Genomic DNA, 18367 nt, shown 5'->3' with positions numbered 1-18367 from the left:
TGAAATGCGTGATAAAAGAAGTGGAGTGCAAGCTTCAGCAGTGTTGGTACTCCACATAGCAATATGACTAGGAGAGCTAATGACATTTCTTTCTGAAGGAATGGTAGTGTAAATCCTAAATTATGTAGATGTATTATACATTATGAATGGAATTAACAGAAGTGTATACATTGCAGTCATGTAATGTAAATTAGACAGGTTTGGAAAATTACTTCATTTTTATATTGCATATTTGCTGATTATGGCAAAGAAAAGGGGGTTCTCCCTACATTTCAGTTACTGGGTAGCTGCCATCACAATATCTTGTACTATGAATATGAATCTAGGACAATTATATTTGTATAAAAAAAGGACAGAAAAAGAAAACATGAAACTTCAAAACAGTCTGCTGTTAATTTCTTCTCTCTACCAAAGCAGAGTAAAATCCATCCTAAAAGAGTTTGGAGTTCATCCCTTAAAAATATGCGGGAACTGCAAATAATTTGGTGCATCATTTTTAGCAAAAGTAGAATAACATTTTTAATCCTTTGTTTTGGATTTGATTTTAAGTGGTTTTGTTACATGAAAGGTAATCACATGCATCTTAATGAGTTATTTTTCTATCTGTCCCTAAAGATAAATAAAACCACTACAAAAACATGCACCTGGAAGCTCTACAGAGGCAATGTTGTTAAGAAGCTGCAGGTAGTAACCTGCAGTCAGGAGTAAAAGAAGCAGGGTGATTCAGATGCTTAGACCATGGTATTTTCCCTGCTGCACAACAGCAGTGGCAGCCAAGAGATCAAGAAGAGCCTCTTATGCTTTATAGTTATATTACAATAAGCTGGGCTATGAATGCAGCATAGCAGTCAGAGTAACTGCTAAAATAGGTGCTTTTAACAGCCTCTCCTTGGAAAAGAGGCACTTAGGATAAGTGCCTGGAGTTGCAGAAACACGTTAAGAGGAAGGTCTAAGGCTAAAAAGGCAGCAAATTTTGGTTCTGCTTGTGTATAGATAGGCACGTGAAGCAGAAAAGTGCCTCCTGTTTTTGAGAGCCTGAGAAATGTAGCCTAAATTCAGGAAGGAGGTTCAGGACTAGCATGTAAGTTGCTGTTAGGAGATGTCATTTCTTTGTAGACTATTTTAGCTCAGGATGGTAATATATTCCAGGGAACTGTTGTCTAAGAAACGCTGTAGATAGCCGCATTATTTTCCTTTGGCCCACGTAAACTACTTGCCTTATATCTGCTGCTCTTTTGACCTGATCCCAGCCTATCCATTGACTATTTACTTCTATTAAAAGGTTTCATGAAGTCTTCAAAACACTTGCTGAAAGTGATGAGGGGAAGCTGCATGTTCTGAGAGTTGTGTATGAGGTTTGGAAGAATCATCCACAGGTAAGAGGCTGGAATGTCAAGGATCTTTGTGATTTTCAGCTCACAGAGGTCATATGTGAATTAAAAAATATTTGTTTTATAGCCTTTAATATTTGTCTATTGTCATTTTAAGGAAAGTTTAGATTGTTTTTATTGTTGCTACTACTAAAATGAAGGCTGGACATAAAATATATGCCATCAGTGGTACTGCTTCTTTCTCAAGAAGAGTTCACTGTGAAAGAGCAAGGACTGTCATTAAAACTGAGATTTGTACTGTGCTGGTTGTTGAAGAAGTGAATAACTTTTGCTGAAACCATGGTTTTGTTCAAAGTTGGAAAGCAACATAAATTTAAACAGCATGTAGATCTCATAAATAAAACAGGCCACAGTCTTAGAAATGTGGAAGCCTAGAGATTTTAGGGCCCTTTTTTTTTTTCCTTTTTTTTTTCTCCTTTTTTTTTTTTCCCCCATTAACAACTGCTAGTGGAAGCTGTCCAGTTATTACACAGAGCTCATGCTGGAGTCACTGTTGTGTGGGCAGGGTGAGTACAGCTGCAATAGTGGCTGTTCAGAACAGATCAGTCTGACAGTGCTGTGATAATGTTCACTCTCGGGCCAGAGGAGATAACACCCTAAAAGACCTGCAAAAGATGTCTCCATTGTTTAAATTGTTCAGTTTCTTCTCAGCAGTTGTTTTACCTCAGCTGTCATTTTTCTATGAATAGAAATCAATGAGGAACACAGGCTGACTTTGCCAGCATTAGTTACTTCACGTATTCCTTGCTGGTGTGTTTGTGTTGCTGGAAAGTGAACTGTGCCTCAGTTGCACAGGCCAGACTATAAGAAGTGATGCCACTGAGAACCAGGAGTAATCCTTGCATCTGCTACTAGACCTGTGGTCCATTCTCTAGTGGAAAAAATGAGCATCTAGAAGATGCCTGTGCAAGCTGTTACCTCTCTTAAAAACATCATAAAAGGAGGATTTCAAAAAATATATATTTAACTTATTACCCAGTTTACTGACCTTGAAAATGTGACATTTACAGTCTTACTTTTTGCTGCCATTTAACTGGATCAGAAGAAATTTCATTACTGCAACGTAATATCTGAATCAGCTTCCTCTTCATTCCTTTTTATCACAGCATTACCAATTTGTGGTGGAGGTTTCAAGTCTAAATAGACTAAGTAGTCATGTTAAATTTTAATTAATAAATCAAGATCCCTTTAAAAAATCTCAAGTGCAAAACTTAGGAAAGTCTGCTGTTTGCTGTTCTACTTAATCATGGAACTTTTCTTCTCTTGCTTTTACTGCAGTTTGGTGGTTTTTGCTTCTGATCAAGAACTTTTTTCTTATTCCCAAGTCCTCAACCTCCTTGTCACATGGAAGGAATAGTGCCTTCAGAGCAGGACACTTGTCCAGAGTCTATTTTCAGGATGTTCATCCTACTCCCATGTCTGTGGGAACATCCTTTGATTTGGTTCTGACCAACAATGCTTATATACATGGCTTAAAGCATTAAAGAGCGCTCTGCGCTGCAAGTAGTCACTTAGTAGCAGGAGCCAGTAGTCCCTGGACTTAAAAACAAGCTGGTAGTTGTAACTTCATAAAGAGAAACTTTACACTGAGATTAAATATTTTCTCAAAATCCTAGATGTGTGTTTTTTGGAAGACCAGGCTAAGCAATCAGAAATCCTTCCTGGCTATGCAGAAATACAAATAGAGCATAGGATACTATCCTGGGACTCGAAAGTTGAGTGCTGAGTCCTCTGTATGATTCATTCAGTTATTTTAATTTTCCTTCCTTAAAAGGAGCTTTGTTACACTTCCTCATTTGACAACGGGTGGTTGTAAGGATAAATACAGCGCAGGCTGGGGTTCTTAGATACTGTGGCATTCAATCACATGAGTAACTAAGATAAGCCCTTTTTTCTGAGCAGCTTGCATCTTCTTTAGTCAGTAACTCTTCTTTGCAGTTGCCTGCTAGATGGTTTGCAACTCCCTCAGAATCATGGCAGTGCCTGTAGCTAGTAAGCCTTTCCACTGACTCCACGATGCTCATTCGTTCTGTCCTCAAGTTAATGGGCCCTGTAGAGAAAAGCTTACTGTCATGTTTGAGGGTTGTTGTAGTTCAGGGAGAGTAGGCTAACAGCAGCTCCTTCATTATGGTGATCTGACAGGTATATGTGCTCTGGTTGGAGTACTTTGATGTCAAATACTAGCTCGTGTCTCTCAAGGCCTCAGTACCAAGTCTGATTTTCGGAGGTTTTTTTGCTTTTGCATGGGAGTATGCTAACAAGGAGGAGTACTTTCACAAGTAGATATGGTTGTTAACAAAGTTAGGATGCTTTATGTAATTGATACAGATCCCCACATTTGAAATGTTTTAAGCTAGACTACGCAGTTTGTTAAAGTATTTGAAACTAGTCAGTAATACCACTGATGTAGAGTTGCTTTGAATTGTCTCTGGTTTTATCTGAGGATGGAATATTTTACACAGATTTTGTGTGTATTGTCTTTCACAAAATACAGATGATTGCTGTGCTCGTGGACAAGATGATTCGGACGCAAATTGTTGACTGTGCTGCAGTAGCAAACTGGATCTTTTCTTCAGAGCTGGCACATGATTTTACCAGGTAACAAGAACTTGGTTTAGGTTGTTATTTGTATTCAATTTGCTATTTTAACTTGCCAGTACATAGTTCAATCTTTGAAAACTCAGTAGTGGAATAAGGTACAATTGGCTTTTGCCCTTTCTACAAAACACATACTTAAACACTTTTTTTTCTGAATTGGGATATGAATATTGGCGTGACAGTGCTGCTAGGCTGTCATTTTGCTAGGAGTGTCTAAGTCTGCTGAAGTGGAGCTGTTCCTAGACAGAGTCTGTTGCTGTGTGTTGTACTGCTGCTGGCTGGGCATGGTCCTGGCCCTTGGGGGTGGTATGTAACTTGTACCACCACTGGTGCACTGCATACTGAGATCAGAAGAACTGTTCGATCTGAGGAGTCAAGTTTGGTGTTAATATGCCAAACTTGTTAATACACACAAGAGTGTGTTAATACATACTTGCAGTGTGTACATGAAACAAAAATCTGACTCTGAAGTGTACTGCAACATATAGGCACTAACTACTGCAAGTAGGCAAGAACTGGCTGTTAAGATTTCTTACGCTACAAGTATGCTTTCCTGTATGCTGGATGTTCATTCGCCTTGGTAGATGTCTCCTTAAGTCCTATGTAGATTTTTTAATTCTCCCACTTATATTTTTCTGTTAAGAAATGACATTTAGTTTCCTATTTTCAAGTAGTGTGTCATGCAGTGTTTTGAGCTGTGTGTCTTTCCTAGGTTTTATATCTGGGAGATCTTACATTCCACAATTCGTAAGATGAATAAGCATGTCCTGAAGATTCACAAAGAACTGGAGGAGACCAAAGCAAGATTGGCCAGGCAGCACAAAAGAGTAAGTAACTTGTTTGTAAATTTTAAACCAAGTCATATAAGCCTGCATGCTGATGTACAGACACACAGTTGGTTTTGGGAAGGACTGAATAAGTATGATTATTCAGGAGGCATGTCTGCAGACATGTGGTCAGCTGTAGCACTGAGACATCAAAAATCAGATCCATGTTCTTGGTCCTAGCTGTAATTTAAAAATTTAGTAAAATCTTTTAAAGGAGTGCATACGTATTTGGTCTGTTTTAAGTTCTCTTTCACAAGTTTCTCTTCCAATATGAACATGTCTTCCACTTGCCTTCTAATCTGGATTCCAATTACATTATTAGAGAACAGTAAGAACAGTTACAAATTATTCATAGTAAGTTCTGTTAAAGAGTGCTCTTGTGGCTTCCATGCAGAAGTGCACAGAAACAGCTATTTGCAATTGAGAAGTTGGCTGTTACTGTTCTTCTGATGGATGCTGCTGGATTCTGACACTGGTATAGCACTTCCTTCTTCCAGCTTATTTTCCTGAATACGGTTGCATGATCTTGCATTATTTAATACAGCAAACTGATGAGGAAGCAGCTGCTGTTGTGTTCTGTTGTCTCAAGTGGGCCAGTAAAATGGAGTGAGTGTCTTCATCTGTGGCAGCTGGAAAAGATAGGGCCCAAGGAAGCTTGGCTGAATGCAGTACTTAGTTATGACAGAATTAAGTCAGTTTATAAATATGCTGAATTGCAGAAAGCAAGAGAGAGTTTCTGTGTTTCTTTGAGGTCTGTGTGTTTACCTGCATAAAACCCTTAGCTAGCTCCAAAATTTTGAATGAGGTTAGTGTCAAAATGTGACACAGAGCTTGCTGATCTTTTTTGAAGAAAGCTCCTCAAGTCAGTCATTTGTCCAGAAGCTTCTGTTGAGAGATCACTAATAACTCTCAGCTTGCCAGTGTTGGTTCATCCCAGTGCCTTTATCTTGTTTCCTTCACTCACAGCAACAGGCATCCTGGTTGCCTCCTCAGTCTACATTGATGAGCAGTTAATAAATGCCTGTGATTATGGAAGACTGAGGTGCAGTCATTGATCTTACTGTGAGGCAAAGAGCTTCTCTGGCACCTCTAAATATACCAGTATTTTAATTTCTGTCCTTGTCTCTTGCTGCAGCTCTTTATTACTTGGTACTTTAAATGAGTATTGTGCCAGGAAGAAACATTTGTATGCAACAGTGAGTAGTTCTGCAGGCTGTTGCTCTGCTGCATGGCCATTCCTTTTAGAGGAAGTATGCCATCAAGTTTTGATTTCCCCAGCATGAGTGGTGTTCTCTTACCATGGAATGAGTCCAATGCTTGCATGCTTTATCTTGGTCCTTCAGTGTTTTGAGTTCAGAAAACCTCTGTAGATGGGAAAAAGGCAAGTTCCTATATAGAGAGAGTAAAATTAAATTCTCATATGTTCTGGTAAGTTTTCATTTTTTATGCCGACTCAGAGCTATACCTGCCTTGCGGTTGTGAACTTTATTTCCTAGGTGAGTTAACACATTTATCCCAAGTTACATGCTTCTTTTACAGATATTTAAAGATTTGGGCTGGTAATTTATGGATGTTGTTAAACAGAAACAACTATATGATACTGAAGCAGTGTCTTGTGTTTGAATTTACCATAATCCATCAGATCCTGTCTTTCCTCCTCTACGCCTTGTAGTCTTGTTTAAGACTTAGACACCTGAGCTGATTCTTAGGTGTATTTTGTGGGTGGTGGTGGTGTTGTGTTATTTTTGATGGAGTGAAGCATGCCATGTTCCTAGTTAGTAGATCAGTTTCTTTGCTGACCTTTTCTAGTCTTGAGAGTAGCCCTTTTGGTCATGAATGTAGGGAGTACCCACTTCAAAACACTGGCTCCAGTCTTCAGCCTTCCTGTTGTGCTAACTAGTTGGATTTGAGTTCTTGTACCAAGTGCAAGAAAGAATTTGCACCAGGTGCATTATTTTTTAAAGCCCTGAGATTTCAGAATTCTTTATTTAATTAATTGCCTTTCCTGCTGTAGATACAATTTGAAAAAATCTATGCCAGATTGTTTTTAAAAACAAAGTTGTTTGTTACCATGTAATGATAAAGTTAGCAGGCATATAACCTTTCACTGTGTTTCCCTTAATAAACTGTGAAATCATAGAATGGCCTGGGTTGGAAGGGACCTCAAAGATCACCTAGTTTTAAGCCCTTGCCATGAGCAGGGACACCTTCCACTAGACCAACTTGCTCAGAGTTCCATCCAGTCTGGCTTTAAACAGTTTCAGGGATGGGGCATCCTCAGCTTCTCTGGGCAACCTGTTCCAGTGCCTCACCACTCAGAGTAAAGAATTTCCTCCCTATTTCTTATCTAAACATACTTTCTTTTTAAGGTCATACATCCTTGTTCTACCACTGCATGCTCTTGTAATTAGTCCCTCTTTCTTGGAGGCTCCCTTCAGATACTGGAAGGCTGCAATTAGGTCACCTCAGAGCCTGCTCTGCTCCTGGCTGGACAATCCCAATTCTCTTGGCGCTTTTCATTGTAAGAGATGCTCCCTCCCTCTAATCATCTTGGTATCCCTCCTCTGGACTCACTCCAGCAGTTCCATGTCCTCCCTGTGCTGGGACCCCAGAGCTGGATGCAAGGTTCCAGGTGGGCTCTCAGCAGAGCAGAGGGGCAGAATCCCCTCCCTGCCCTGCTGCCCACGCTGCTTTGGATGCAGCCCAGGACACGTTTGGCTCTCTGGGCTGGCAGTGCCCATGGCTGGGTCATGTCCAGCCTCTCACCCAGCAGCCCCAAGTCCTTCTCACAGGGCTGCTCTCCACCTGCTCATCCCCAGCGTGTCCCCTGATACTGGGGACTGTCCTGACCCAGGTGCAGCACCTTGAACTTGATCTTGCTAAACCTCATGGGATTCCTGTGGGCTCCTTCTTGAGCTTGTGCAGGTCCCTCTGGGTGGCATCCTGTCCTTTACAAATATCAGCAGCACCACACAGCTTGGTGTTATTTGCAAACTTGATGAGGGTGCACTCGACCCCTTTGTCTGTGTCATTAATCAAGATAACACTGGTCCCAGTTCAAACCTCTGGGCAATACCACTGGTCACTGATGTCCGTTGGAACTCAGATTTGTTGACCCCTACTCTCTGGATGCCACCGATTTCTTATCCATGTAACAGTTCACCCATCAAATCCATCTCTCTCCATTTTAGAGGGAAGGATGTTGTGGGGAACCATCTCAAAGTCCTTTCTGATAAATTACATCTGCTGCCCTTCCCTTGTCCACAAGTGGAGTCACTCCATCACAGAAGTTCTGCAGGTTGGTCAGGCAGGACTTGCCCGTGCTGGCTGTCCCAAATCACCTCCCGGACCTCCATGTGCCTTAGCACAGCTTCCAGCAGGATCTGTTCCATGATCTTCCCAGGCACGGAGGTGACGCTCACAGGTCAGTTGTTCCAGGGGTCCTCCTTTCTACCCTTTTTAAAGATGAGTACAATGTTTTCCCTTTTCTAGTCACCTGGCTCTTCACATGACAGCCACAGCTTTTGAAATGTCATGAAGAGTGGTTTGGCAACTACATCAGCTGGTTGCCTCAGGACTCTAGGTTGCATCTTCTTGGCTCCCATAGACTTTTAGGTTCTTCAGGTGGCCATGAACCTGATTTTTACTTAGAGTGGGAGAGACTTTGCTCCCACAGTCCCCATCCTGCTGTTTGTCCATTCAAGAGATGTGAGAAGAGGGGTTACCATTGAAGATGGCATGAAAAGAAGTTCTTTTGAAGAAGCTTGAGTTCCTCAGCCTTCTCCTCATTTGTTGTTACCAGCATACCAGCATTGTCTGTCAGGGGACACACCTTCTTTGACTTCCCTTTTCTGGCTGGCATACCTTCCTGTTATTCCTTGTGTCCCTTTGCCAGGTTCAGTTCCAGCTTTGCCTTGGCCTTCCCCACCCTGACTATGCTCTTCCCAGGTTACCTGTCCTTGTTGCCACTGCTTCTCCATTTGCTTATTTCCTTTTAGTTTGTCCAGCAGTGCCCTTTTGAGCCATGTCAATCTCCTGCCTTCTTTGTCTGATTCCTTGCTCCTGGGAATTGCAAGCTCTTGCTCTCTTGTGGAGATTTGCTCGCTCTGTTCCTCTCTTTTGTACCTGAGGGCAGTCTCCCAGGCAATCTCATTGACTGTGTCCCTGAAAAGCTTAAAGTCTGCTTTCCTGAAATTGAGGGGCCTCTCTTGACTCCTTTCCTGACCCATATCCCTCAGGACTGTGAATTCCACCAAGGCATGATCACTGCCTCCTAGGTTGACATTCCCCATTAGCCCCCATGTGCTGGTGACCAACAGATCCAGGTGACACTTCCCCTGTTGTAGGGCTCCCTACTCCCTGAGACAGGAATTTATCCACCGTGCCTTTCAGGAATCTCCAGGATTGCCTACAGCTCCTTTTCCAGCCTGTGCAGGGGTGGCTGAAGTCCCCCAGCAGCACCAGAGCCCGTGAGTGTGGTGGCTCCAGGAGCTGGAGCAGGAAGGCTCCGTCCGCGGTCTCTGCCCGGCTAGGAGCCGGTCACAGACGCCAACCAAAGGCTCCCTGGGCTGCCTGGGCTGGGATCCTTGCCCACCAGCTTCACACTTGCTCATGGCTGCTCTTCAGAGACTCTTCACACTCAGTCCAACTCTCAATGGGGAATCCCTCTGTGTCTCTTCCTTCCTGTGTCCCTTCTGAACAGCCTGTGGCCATTGTTAGTCGCGCTCCAGTCATGGGATCCATCCCACCGAGTTTCAGGAGTGACAGCAAGGTCAGAGCTGTCCAGCAGCACAGTGGCTTCCAACTCCTCTTTGCTGCCCATGCTGCATGCCCTGGTGTAAGGGCACCTCAGCTGGGCTGTCAGCCACAGCACCTTCCTAGAAGAAGATTCCTTAATTCTATATTAGTCTCTATGCTTGCTCTAGTTTCTCTGAAATCTTGGTAATTTTTCTTCAGGGCTTTCCCATACTAGCATTTTTGCTTACAAATTTTTTTCCAGTATTGTGTGCTGCTCTTCAGTTGTTCTGCAGACGTTTTCACATGTGAAACTGGAGGGCATTAATGGTATCCACACCTGCCAAATTACTGGTTAAGTCCTGTGTTGTTGTCATTTACAGCGAGACAGTGATGATGACGATGATGATGATGACCGAAGCACTGATCGGGAAGATGGACCACTGGAAGAGCAGATAGAGCGCTTGCAGGAAAAAGTAGAGTCAGCCCAGAGTGAGCAGAAGAATCTCTTTCTTGTTATATTCCAGGTAATGATGGTCAAAGTCTCTTCTAAGTTTAGACTTCAAATTTACTTGATTTTTAAGCTTTCAGCATCACTACTATCTTAAGCGTTTTCTTGGAATAAGAATATGGGAAGGGGTTGATGACTTTATCATGGGTTAGAGTCAATCCAGATCATCCCTTTGCGAAGACTGGTTTGGAGCAGGATCTGATGAGTTGCAAGTGCTTGGGAAGAAAGGAGTTCTGCTAGCACACAATTTCCTGAACAACCAGAAAGTAACTGGTTTATTTGCATACTAAATTCAGTATTTGCCAAGCAAAGTAATTATTCTCACAGTGCTATTCAAAGCTTCTGACACCCAGATCCTCTTACCTTAGGTTAGGATTCTTCTTTAGTTTGATGAGACTGAGTAAATTTGGATTTTTTTCTCCTCTACTGCAGCGTTTCATTATGTTGTTAACGGAGCACTTAGTGCGCTGCGAGACTGGTGGCATTGATGTCTTTACACCTTGGTACAAGAGCTGTATAGAGAGGTTGCAGCAGATCTTCCTGCAGGTAAGTTTTATTTCTCAGTTTGGAAGGGTGTTGGCGGGGCCATGCTTCATTGGGAAAGCTCGGTTGATGGAGGGCTGAGGCTCCCCTAGAGTAGCAGTAGGTGGCAGCAGCACATTTTTCCCAGAAGCTGGTGTGGGGCCAGGTCACAGCTCTGGATCTGCTGCAGTCTGGTAGAGTGACTGATCCTGAGTGGAGAATTTCCTCACTGTAAGCGTACTGCAAAAATATTTCAAGGTGTGATTATGAATTTCACCAACTTCCACTTAACTGTGTTTTTAGTAAGGGCAAAGAATGCTAAAATAGACATGTTTTAAATAAGTGGATTAAAATATTGCAGGATTCCTTTTAGTGAGGTGCATAAATATCTATGAAAGATGATTTTTGAATATTTGGCTCTGTATTAAATCAGTTGATAAGCACAGGTGGCTGGCTGAAAGTGATTAGTTAAAGGAGGTTATACCTGTGTGAGCACAAGATGTGTTGAAGAATGGAAGCAGTGGTGTAATTCTCACATGGGATGAATCCTCCCCGGTAGTAGATGTGTCTTTAGAGGAAAGGAAATACCATGATTCTTCCAAGATACCTGCAGTGGCATTGGATCCTGTGCACAGCTCAGGATCTGTGAGTGAGGAGTTACAGGGAGCACAAGGCAGGATTTCAGTGCCTCTACATCATGCTTTTCTTATCCGTGGCTGCTATGTTTTAGAAATTAGATGTGCTAAACAATTCAGATAAAAACATTTGTGGTTCTTACATATCTTGACTTCTCTCCCTATTTCGATATAAATGTAAAAACAGTAAAACATATGTGGTTTGTTTTTGTTTTTTTATCTACCAGCACCACCAGATAATCCAGCAGTACATGGTGACGCTAGAGAACCTCCTGTTTACAGCTGAACTGGACCACCACATTCTGGCTGTGTTTCAGCAGTTCTGTGCTCTGCAGGCCTGAGGGATCATCCGTGGACAGAGTCTTGTCTGCAGGACTTTAGTGAAATTTAATTTTTTTTTAATGGCAAAACTTAACATGGGGATGGAAGAATTTTTTTAACTAAAACTGGCTTTCATGTGCTCCTATATAAAACAAAAGTGTTCTAAAAAAACCAAACTGTGTAAGCATTGTAAGCCTTAAAAGTTATGACTAATAGGGGATATTTGTGAAGTATTTTGTTGTCTTTTAATTTAGTTTGAGTTTTCTCTTCATGATGGTAATTTTATTTCTCCCCTCTTGCCTATATAAAAATAAAAATCAGGCACACTCCTCCCCCCAAAAATATTTTTAACCTCACAACAAAAAAGCCAACCCCAAGCAATTGAATTTGTTACCTCTACTTGTCCCTTAAATCAAATTAATTGAAGAAATGAGGAACAATTCGTAGGGTATTGTGAGTATGAAAGGGGATGCACCTTCTCAGTGAGCAGTGGGATAAGTTCTCTAGTATACAACATAGGAAAACTGTCTTAATTTGGGCATGTGAAACACATTTTAAAAGTGGCATAGAGCATACAAATTTGTTTTATTACCATGCCAGGTAGATTTTCACAGTTTAGAAGAACATATAGTACAATTGAAATATGTTTTATAATTGTATTTGTCTAGTGTCTTATTACAGTATCTATAAACAGTCAGTAGAGAAACTTCATGGACCACTTCTGAATAATGCAATTCTTTTTGCATTGTGGTCAAGAAATCATGAACTGCTCTTGGGGGGCAGTCTTCACTGATAAATAGAGACAGTAAACAAGAGTTGGTGTGGAACAAACTTCTGACTTCCATGCTGCAAGCCTTACCTGGGTTGTTGGGAGCTCCAGCCCCAGATGCCCCAGACAGTGCAGAGCTTATTTTTTTCTTTCAGCCTGTAACTCATTGGACTGTCACATTTGCACTGGGCTGGACCTGCAGGCCTGCAGGATGTCAGAAGTCTTTCTCTTAGTGACAGTGATGAACCAAGTGCTCTCACCTCATCTGGCTTGGCAACAACTGTTGCATCTGCTAGGCTTCCCTCGCTTTAAAACGTGACAGCAGCACGTTGCTCCCATGTCTTTAGAAGTGTTTTAATGCTGAATTAAGTGATGCATTACAGGAGGCTCAGACTGAGAACACAACTGAAAATAGAGCAGGCTTAGTTTTGAGTTAGGCCAGTAACGTGAGGTACATAAGAGCCAAACCAGAGTGTTCTGTACCACAGTGCGCAGCGGTGAACAGCAGGGACACTGCCTTAGGTGCCCAGGTCCATCAGCATGCAAGGGGCTTCCAAGCTGTTTATGGTCTCTTCATTTTGCAGGTGAATGTTTTAAAGAGTTTCTTACCCAGTGCTGTTTAGTTTTAGCTTAGGAAATTACGTGCTTTGAGTAATTTTGTTCCTGTACAAATTATTTTTTTAGGTATTGTACCTAGAAATTAATTTCATCTGAATGAAATGACCTCCTGAATAAGCCAGGAGGGTAAAAAAATTGAACATTTTGCTTTCACTGTTCATCTGATTTTTGTGTGTGGCCTGTAGCAACCCTATATATCCTCATAGGCTTAGATCTGTTACTTCTACTTTTTCTGCTTGCCCTTTCTGACTTGACTGATTTCCCCCTCCCCTCCCTGCCATTCTTTCAGGGTGTATTGTTATTTGTTGTAAATTTGCTTTATGCAAGGATTTTGTCAGTCATGCACGGACCTATGCTTCAGATCCTTCTCTGTTAATGTTCTTGAGTAATCAAATAGGGTTTCTTGTTGGGTTTTTTTTGTTTTGTTTTGTTTTTAGGAAGCATTTAATACTTTAAAGGTTTAAAATGGAGTTTAATAGTTTTTTCACTGGCTTGGGTCAGTATCAGTTCTGATATTAACTAACGGTGAGGGTTCTGACTATAAATGTGACTTCTGTAAAACTGGTAATGCAGTTAGAACTTGCAAACCTGTAACTTTCTTTGAGCCTTGACAAATACTGATGCTGGGGATACAGTTGCAAATGCTTGAGTGTAATCCTGTGTTTTAAAACCAAATAGCAATGTCTTTCAAAATTGATTTAACTTCCAATCATGCCAAGCTTTGAGCATGGGCTTTGATTGCATTTCTTGAGTCTGTTGGACACCTTCACCTTCTTTTGGGGTGTAATGGTGTACACCTGACTTGACTAGGAAATTGGCTGGATCTATAGGAAGGAGTGAAGTGCTTATGTAGCGATATCAGAAGCTAACTGGAGAAACTTGGAACTGCTGAAATATGAAGTGGTGGATAGTGTAAAGATGCTGTAGAAATGTGGTGTGGTTGGAAATAAATGCACACATAAAGACAAAAATAAATGAAGGTGAAGCAGGATGCTGCTGAGAGTGTTTGTCCAATCTCTTTCGGAAACACTGAGAAGCAAAGTAATCGTGCTGGGTTATGCTGCTGTTAAATGCAGAGGGGTGTGAAGCAGTTTTGTTCCCCAGTGCTGGTACCCTGACTTAACACACAAGCCTTCCCCTCCTTGCCCTACAGCTGGTTGAACATGCTCCCTCCCCCTCCTGCAGCCATGTGAGGCAAGCATATGGGCCGCTAGCTGCATGGAGGTGCTGATGTAGAAATGCTCCTACTACTCCCTTGCCACGTCTTGTCCACTGGAAAGGGGAGGTGCTGCTTCAGGAGGTCAGGAGGGTAGGGGCTGATGGTGCTTGCTGTGGGCTGGGGCAGATGCTGCAGTAGTCAGTGACCACCCTCATCTGCTCCAGAGAGGCATTTAAGAGCCCAAGACAACCCTGGATTGTGAAACTGTGACAAGGACTATCTCCAAAAGCCCTGCTGGGACCTGCCTCCCTCCTCTTGCCAAGTCCCCGTGCCACTTTCTTAGGGTTTGCAAGGCCTTCAGTCCTTCTCTGCTTGGTGGGCAGGCAGGTTACTGTGTAGCTGCAGAGGAGAACATTGAAAAACTGAAGACCTATTACTGGAAGCATCATGTGCCTTTCCCAGCCATCTTGTCTCCTCTAACAAAACCAAATTAGAAGACCTCAGAGGTCATCAAATCCAACCTATGACTGAACATCACCATGTCAACTAGACTACAGCCATGTCCAGTCTTTCCTTGAACACCTCCAGGTATGGTGACCCCACCACCTCCTTGGGAAGCCCATTCCAATGTCCAGTCACCCCTTCTGTAAAGAAATCTTCCAGATGTCTGACCTAGACCTCCCCTGGTGCAGCTTGAGGCCACATATCCTCTTGTCCTGTCACTGGCTGCCTGGAAGAAGAGACTGACCTCTACCTGGATACAGCCCCCTTTCAGAGAGTTGCGGAGAGGGTAAAGTCCCCTCTGAGCCTCCTTTTCTCCAGGCTGAGCTAGCTCTATTCCCTCAGCTGCTCCTGGGCTCTTCACCAGCTCCATCAATCATCTCCGGGCACACTCCAGCACCTCAGTGTTCTTCCTGAATTGGGACCCCGAACAGGATACAAATCTCAAGGTGTGAAATCACCAGTGCCAGGCTGGTCACGCTATTGTTGACACATGCCAGGATGCCATTGGCCTTCTTGGACACCTGGGCACGCTCCCAGGCAGGTGCTACCAGCACCTATAGGCTCTTTTCTCTGGGCCTCTTTCTGACCACCCTGCCCCAGCCTGCCCAGGGTTGTTGTGACCCAAGGGCAGGACCTGACACTTGGCCTTATTGAACCCCACACCTTTGCCCTTGGCCCATTTATCCAGCCTGGCCAGATCCCTCTGCAGAGCCTTCCTGCCCTCCAGCAGATCAACACTCCCACACAGTTTGCTGTCATCAGTGAATTCTGCTGAGAGTACAGTTGATCATCAGTAAAGATTTTAAAAGATTGGGCCAAATACTAATTCTTGAGGAACACTGCTGGTGAGCAGCCCCCAGCTGGATGTGACACCATTCACCTCCACTCTCTGGGCTTGGCTGTGCAGCCTGTTTCTAACCCAGCAAAGAGTGCTCCTGTCCAAGCCATGGGCTGCCAGCTTTTCCAGGAAAATGCTGGGGGAGATGGTGTCAAAAGCATTGCTGAAGGTCAGGTGGACAACATCCACAGCCTTCCCCTCATCCTCTAGGCAGGTCACCTGGTCATAAAAGGAAATCAGGTTGGTTAGGCAGGACCTACCTTTCCCAAAACTGTGTTGGCTGGGTCCAGTCCCCTGGTGCTGTGTGATCACACTGATGATCTATTCCATCCCATTCCACCCCAGTGGCTGACAGGCCTATAGTTCCCTGAATCCTCCTTCCATCCCTTCTTGTAGGTGGGCATCACACTGGCGAACCCAGTCAACCTAGACTTCCCTGGTTATCCAGGACTGATGACAAATAACTAAGCAGAGCAGCTTAGTGAGCTCTCCTTCCAGCTCCCTCAGTGTCCTTGGGTGAATCCCATCTGTCCCGTGGACTTGGGTCTAATGGCTCACTAACAGGTCACTAACTACTGCCTCCTGGACTACAGGAGGTCAGTGCTGCTCCCTGTCCTTGTGTACCTGCTCAGGGTCAGGTTGCTCTAAGGATAACTGGTCTTTCTGCTGAACTCTGAGGCAAAGGACCAAAGTACCTCAACCTTTTCCTTGCCCTTAATGACAATGTCCCCCCATGCATCCAATAACTAATGAAGATTCTCCTAGACCCTCCTTTTGATGTTATTTATAAAAACACTTTATATTTCACAGTGGTGGCCAGATTGAGTTCCAGCTGAGCTTTTATCTTTCTCATTTTCTCTCTACATGACCTACCATCATCCTTGTACTCTTCTTGAGTTGTCTGCCCCTTCTTTCAAGGTTCATAACCTCTTTTCCCTGAGTTACAGCAGAAGCATCCTGTTCAGCTAGGAGGAACAGGAAGGAAGACGAGGCTGGTCTTCCTCTGGCACAGAGGGAAAGTCTGCTCCTCCACTTTCAAGATTTCCTCTTTAAAGCATGGCCAGTCTTCATGGGACTCCTTTGTTATTAAGGACTGTATCCCAAGGGATTCTGTGAACCAGTGTTCTGAATATGCCAAGGCCCACCCTCCAGAAACTCAAGGTAGAGGTTTTGTTGACCTTGTTCCTTACTTACCAACGGTTGAAAACTTTCATTTCACTGTGCTCAAGACAGCCTCCAACCACCGCTCCCACCAGCCCTTCTCTGTTCATAAACAGCAGATCTACGAGGCCACTGCCCCTGATATGCTCATGTTGTAGTTTAGGAATGGTGTTCCCCAATTTAGCATTTCTACTTAAACAGTCCAAACCATGCATAGCTTGCTCAACTCCTCCCAGCAGAAGCAGATGAGAATTAGAGGCACAAAAGGTAAAGATCAAGGATTGAGATAAGAACAATTTACTGGAAACAGCAATGAGGTAAGAAACAAACAGTACCAATATTGATATTAATATTGTGTGCAGGAGAGACGATCAATTCACATGCAAATGCCCACCCCATGAAACCCGACGCTACCCTGGCTGGAAAGGACCCCCTTCTGCCCACCCACCCCTGTGGATGGTGTGAGGTGGCCTGGCTTACGCCCCTCCTGGCTACGGCAAAAAATAACTGTGCTGCCCAGAGCCAGGACAGTTCACTTGCCAGCTGTCCTTTGTCTTCCACACACTCCAGGAACCTCCCAGACTGTTGCTTCTCCCCTGCTGATGTTTTCAGCAGACATCCCACAAATTAAAGTCTCCCACAAGAACAAGGACTAGTGATTGTGAAACACCAGCCAGCTTCTTATAGAACATTTCATTTGCCCCTTTATCCTGTCTGGGTGGTCTGTAACAGACTCCCCCTGGGATGTCTGCTTTGTTGGCCTTTCCCTGACCCTTACCCCCAGGCACCCAACCATCACTGCCCCTGGGCTCTGTACAGTCAAAACCCTCTCCGACAGATCCACCCCCCCAGCCCTGCTTGCCCGCTGTCCCTTCTGAAGAGTTTGTGGCCATCATTGCAGCACTCCAGCCATGGAGCCATCCCATCACATTTCCGTACTGGCAAATATGTCATTGTTTTCCCATTGAAAATTTCAGTTCTGCACAGCCACAGTGGCCAAGCTCACAAAGGAAGTCTCCAGAGACTTCCCTGGAATCTGCCATATTTACAATGGTAAATAAATATAGAGCCACACATGATCCTTTACTTCAGAACATGTTCCTTCACTAATTGCCACATGCATTCCCAACAGCTGCAAGAATGAGAATTTAAAATTTAAAGTAAATTCACTCTACTGAAAGCAAACATCATTCAAGTGCATTTAAAAGAGCTCTACCATGGAACGCTCTTCCCTCTTACCCCATGGACAGGTCTTGACCCTTGCCTTGGTCTCTCCTTCAAAAGTTGGGAAGAAAAAAAAAGGAAAAAAAAGATGTAGAGAATACACCTAAGGATCTATCCTGCAAAATACAGTAGATATATGTCAGAACCTCCCAAGAAAGCAGGCAGCTTCCCTTTTAAAAGAGAATTCTCCTCTAAGGAGTTGTGCATCCGAGCCAAAGGAGAACCTGCATCGTTATATGGCCTCCCACCACCAGAAGTGCTGCTCTACCAGCCCTCTGCCTGCCCATGACCAGGAAGTGAAAACCAGACAACGGTTAGAAAATAAGGAGCCTTCCTCCTGATGGATGCAGAAAAGCCATGCGAAGTTCACCCTGATTTCATCAGTGCATCAAGTACAATGATACAAACTTAACAGCTTTTGACCAAGAAGATACCAATTGTTGAACGGTTGCTATATTCTACCCTCAGATTCAGCATTAAGGCCAAAGCCTACTATTCTTCACAGAGCTTCTTGCAACTGAAAAAGAAAACGCTTCACAGAATTTGGCAACAGCT

General features: G+C 43.5%; 1 protein-coding gene across 1 annotated transcript in view; it reads left to right on the top strand.

Moving 5' to 3' along the window:
* Positions 1–13905, top strand: part of NCBP1 (nuclear cap binding protein subunit 1) — a 29341-nt gene extending 15436 nt beyond the window's left edge. Inside the window, exons 18-23 of the mRNA XM_084225046.1 lie at positions 1283–1376; positions 3886–3989; positions 4702–4816; positions 9934–10077; positions 10494–10607; positions 11446–13905. Of these exons, the coding sequence (XP_084081172.1) occupies positions 1283–1376; positions 3886–3989; positions 4702–4816; positions 9934–10077; positions 10494–10607; positions 11446–11559 (685 nt within the window). The 3' untranslated portion in view covers positions 11560–13905. The remainder of the gene's footprint in view (positions 1–1282; positions 1377–3885; positions 3990–4701; positions 4817–9933; positions 10078–10493; positions 10608–11445) is intronic.
* The last annotated feature ends 4462 nt before the right edge of the window (positions 13906–18367 follow it).

The sequence above is a fragment of the Fringilla coelebs genome, assembly GCF_963513975.1.
Source record: "Fringilla coelebs genome assembly, chromosome: Z".
Classification (NCBI taxonomy): Eukaryota; Metazoa; Chordata; class Aves; order Passeriformes; family Fringillidae; genus Fringilla; species Fringilla coelebs.
The sequence above is the reverse complement of the archived record's forward strand: the minus strand, read 5'-3'. Positions and strand labels throughout refer to the sequence as shown.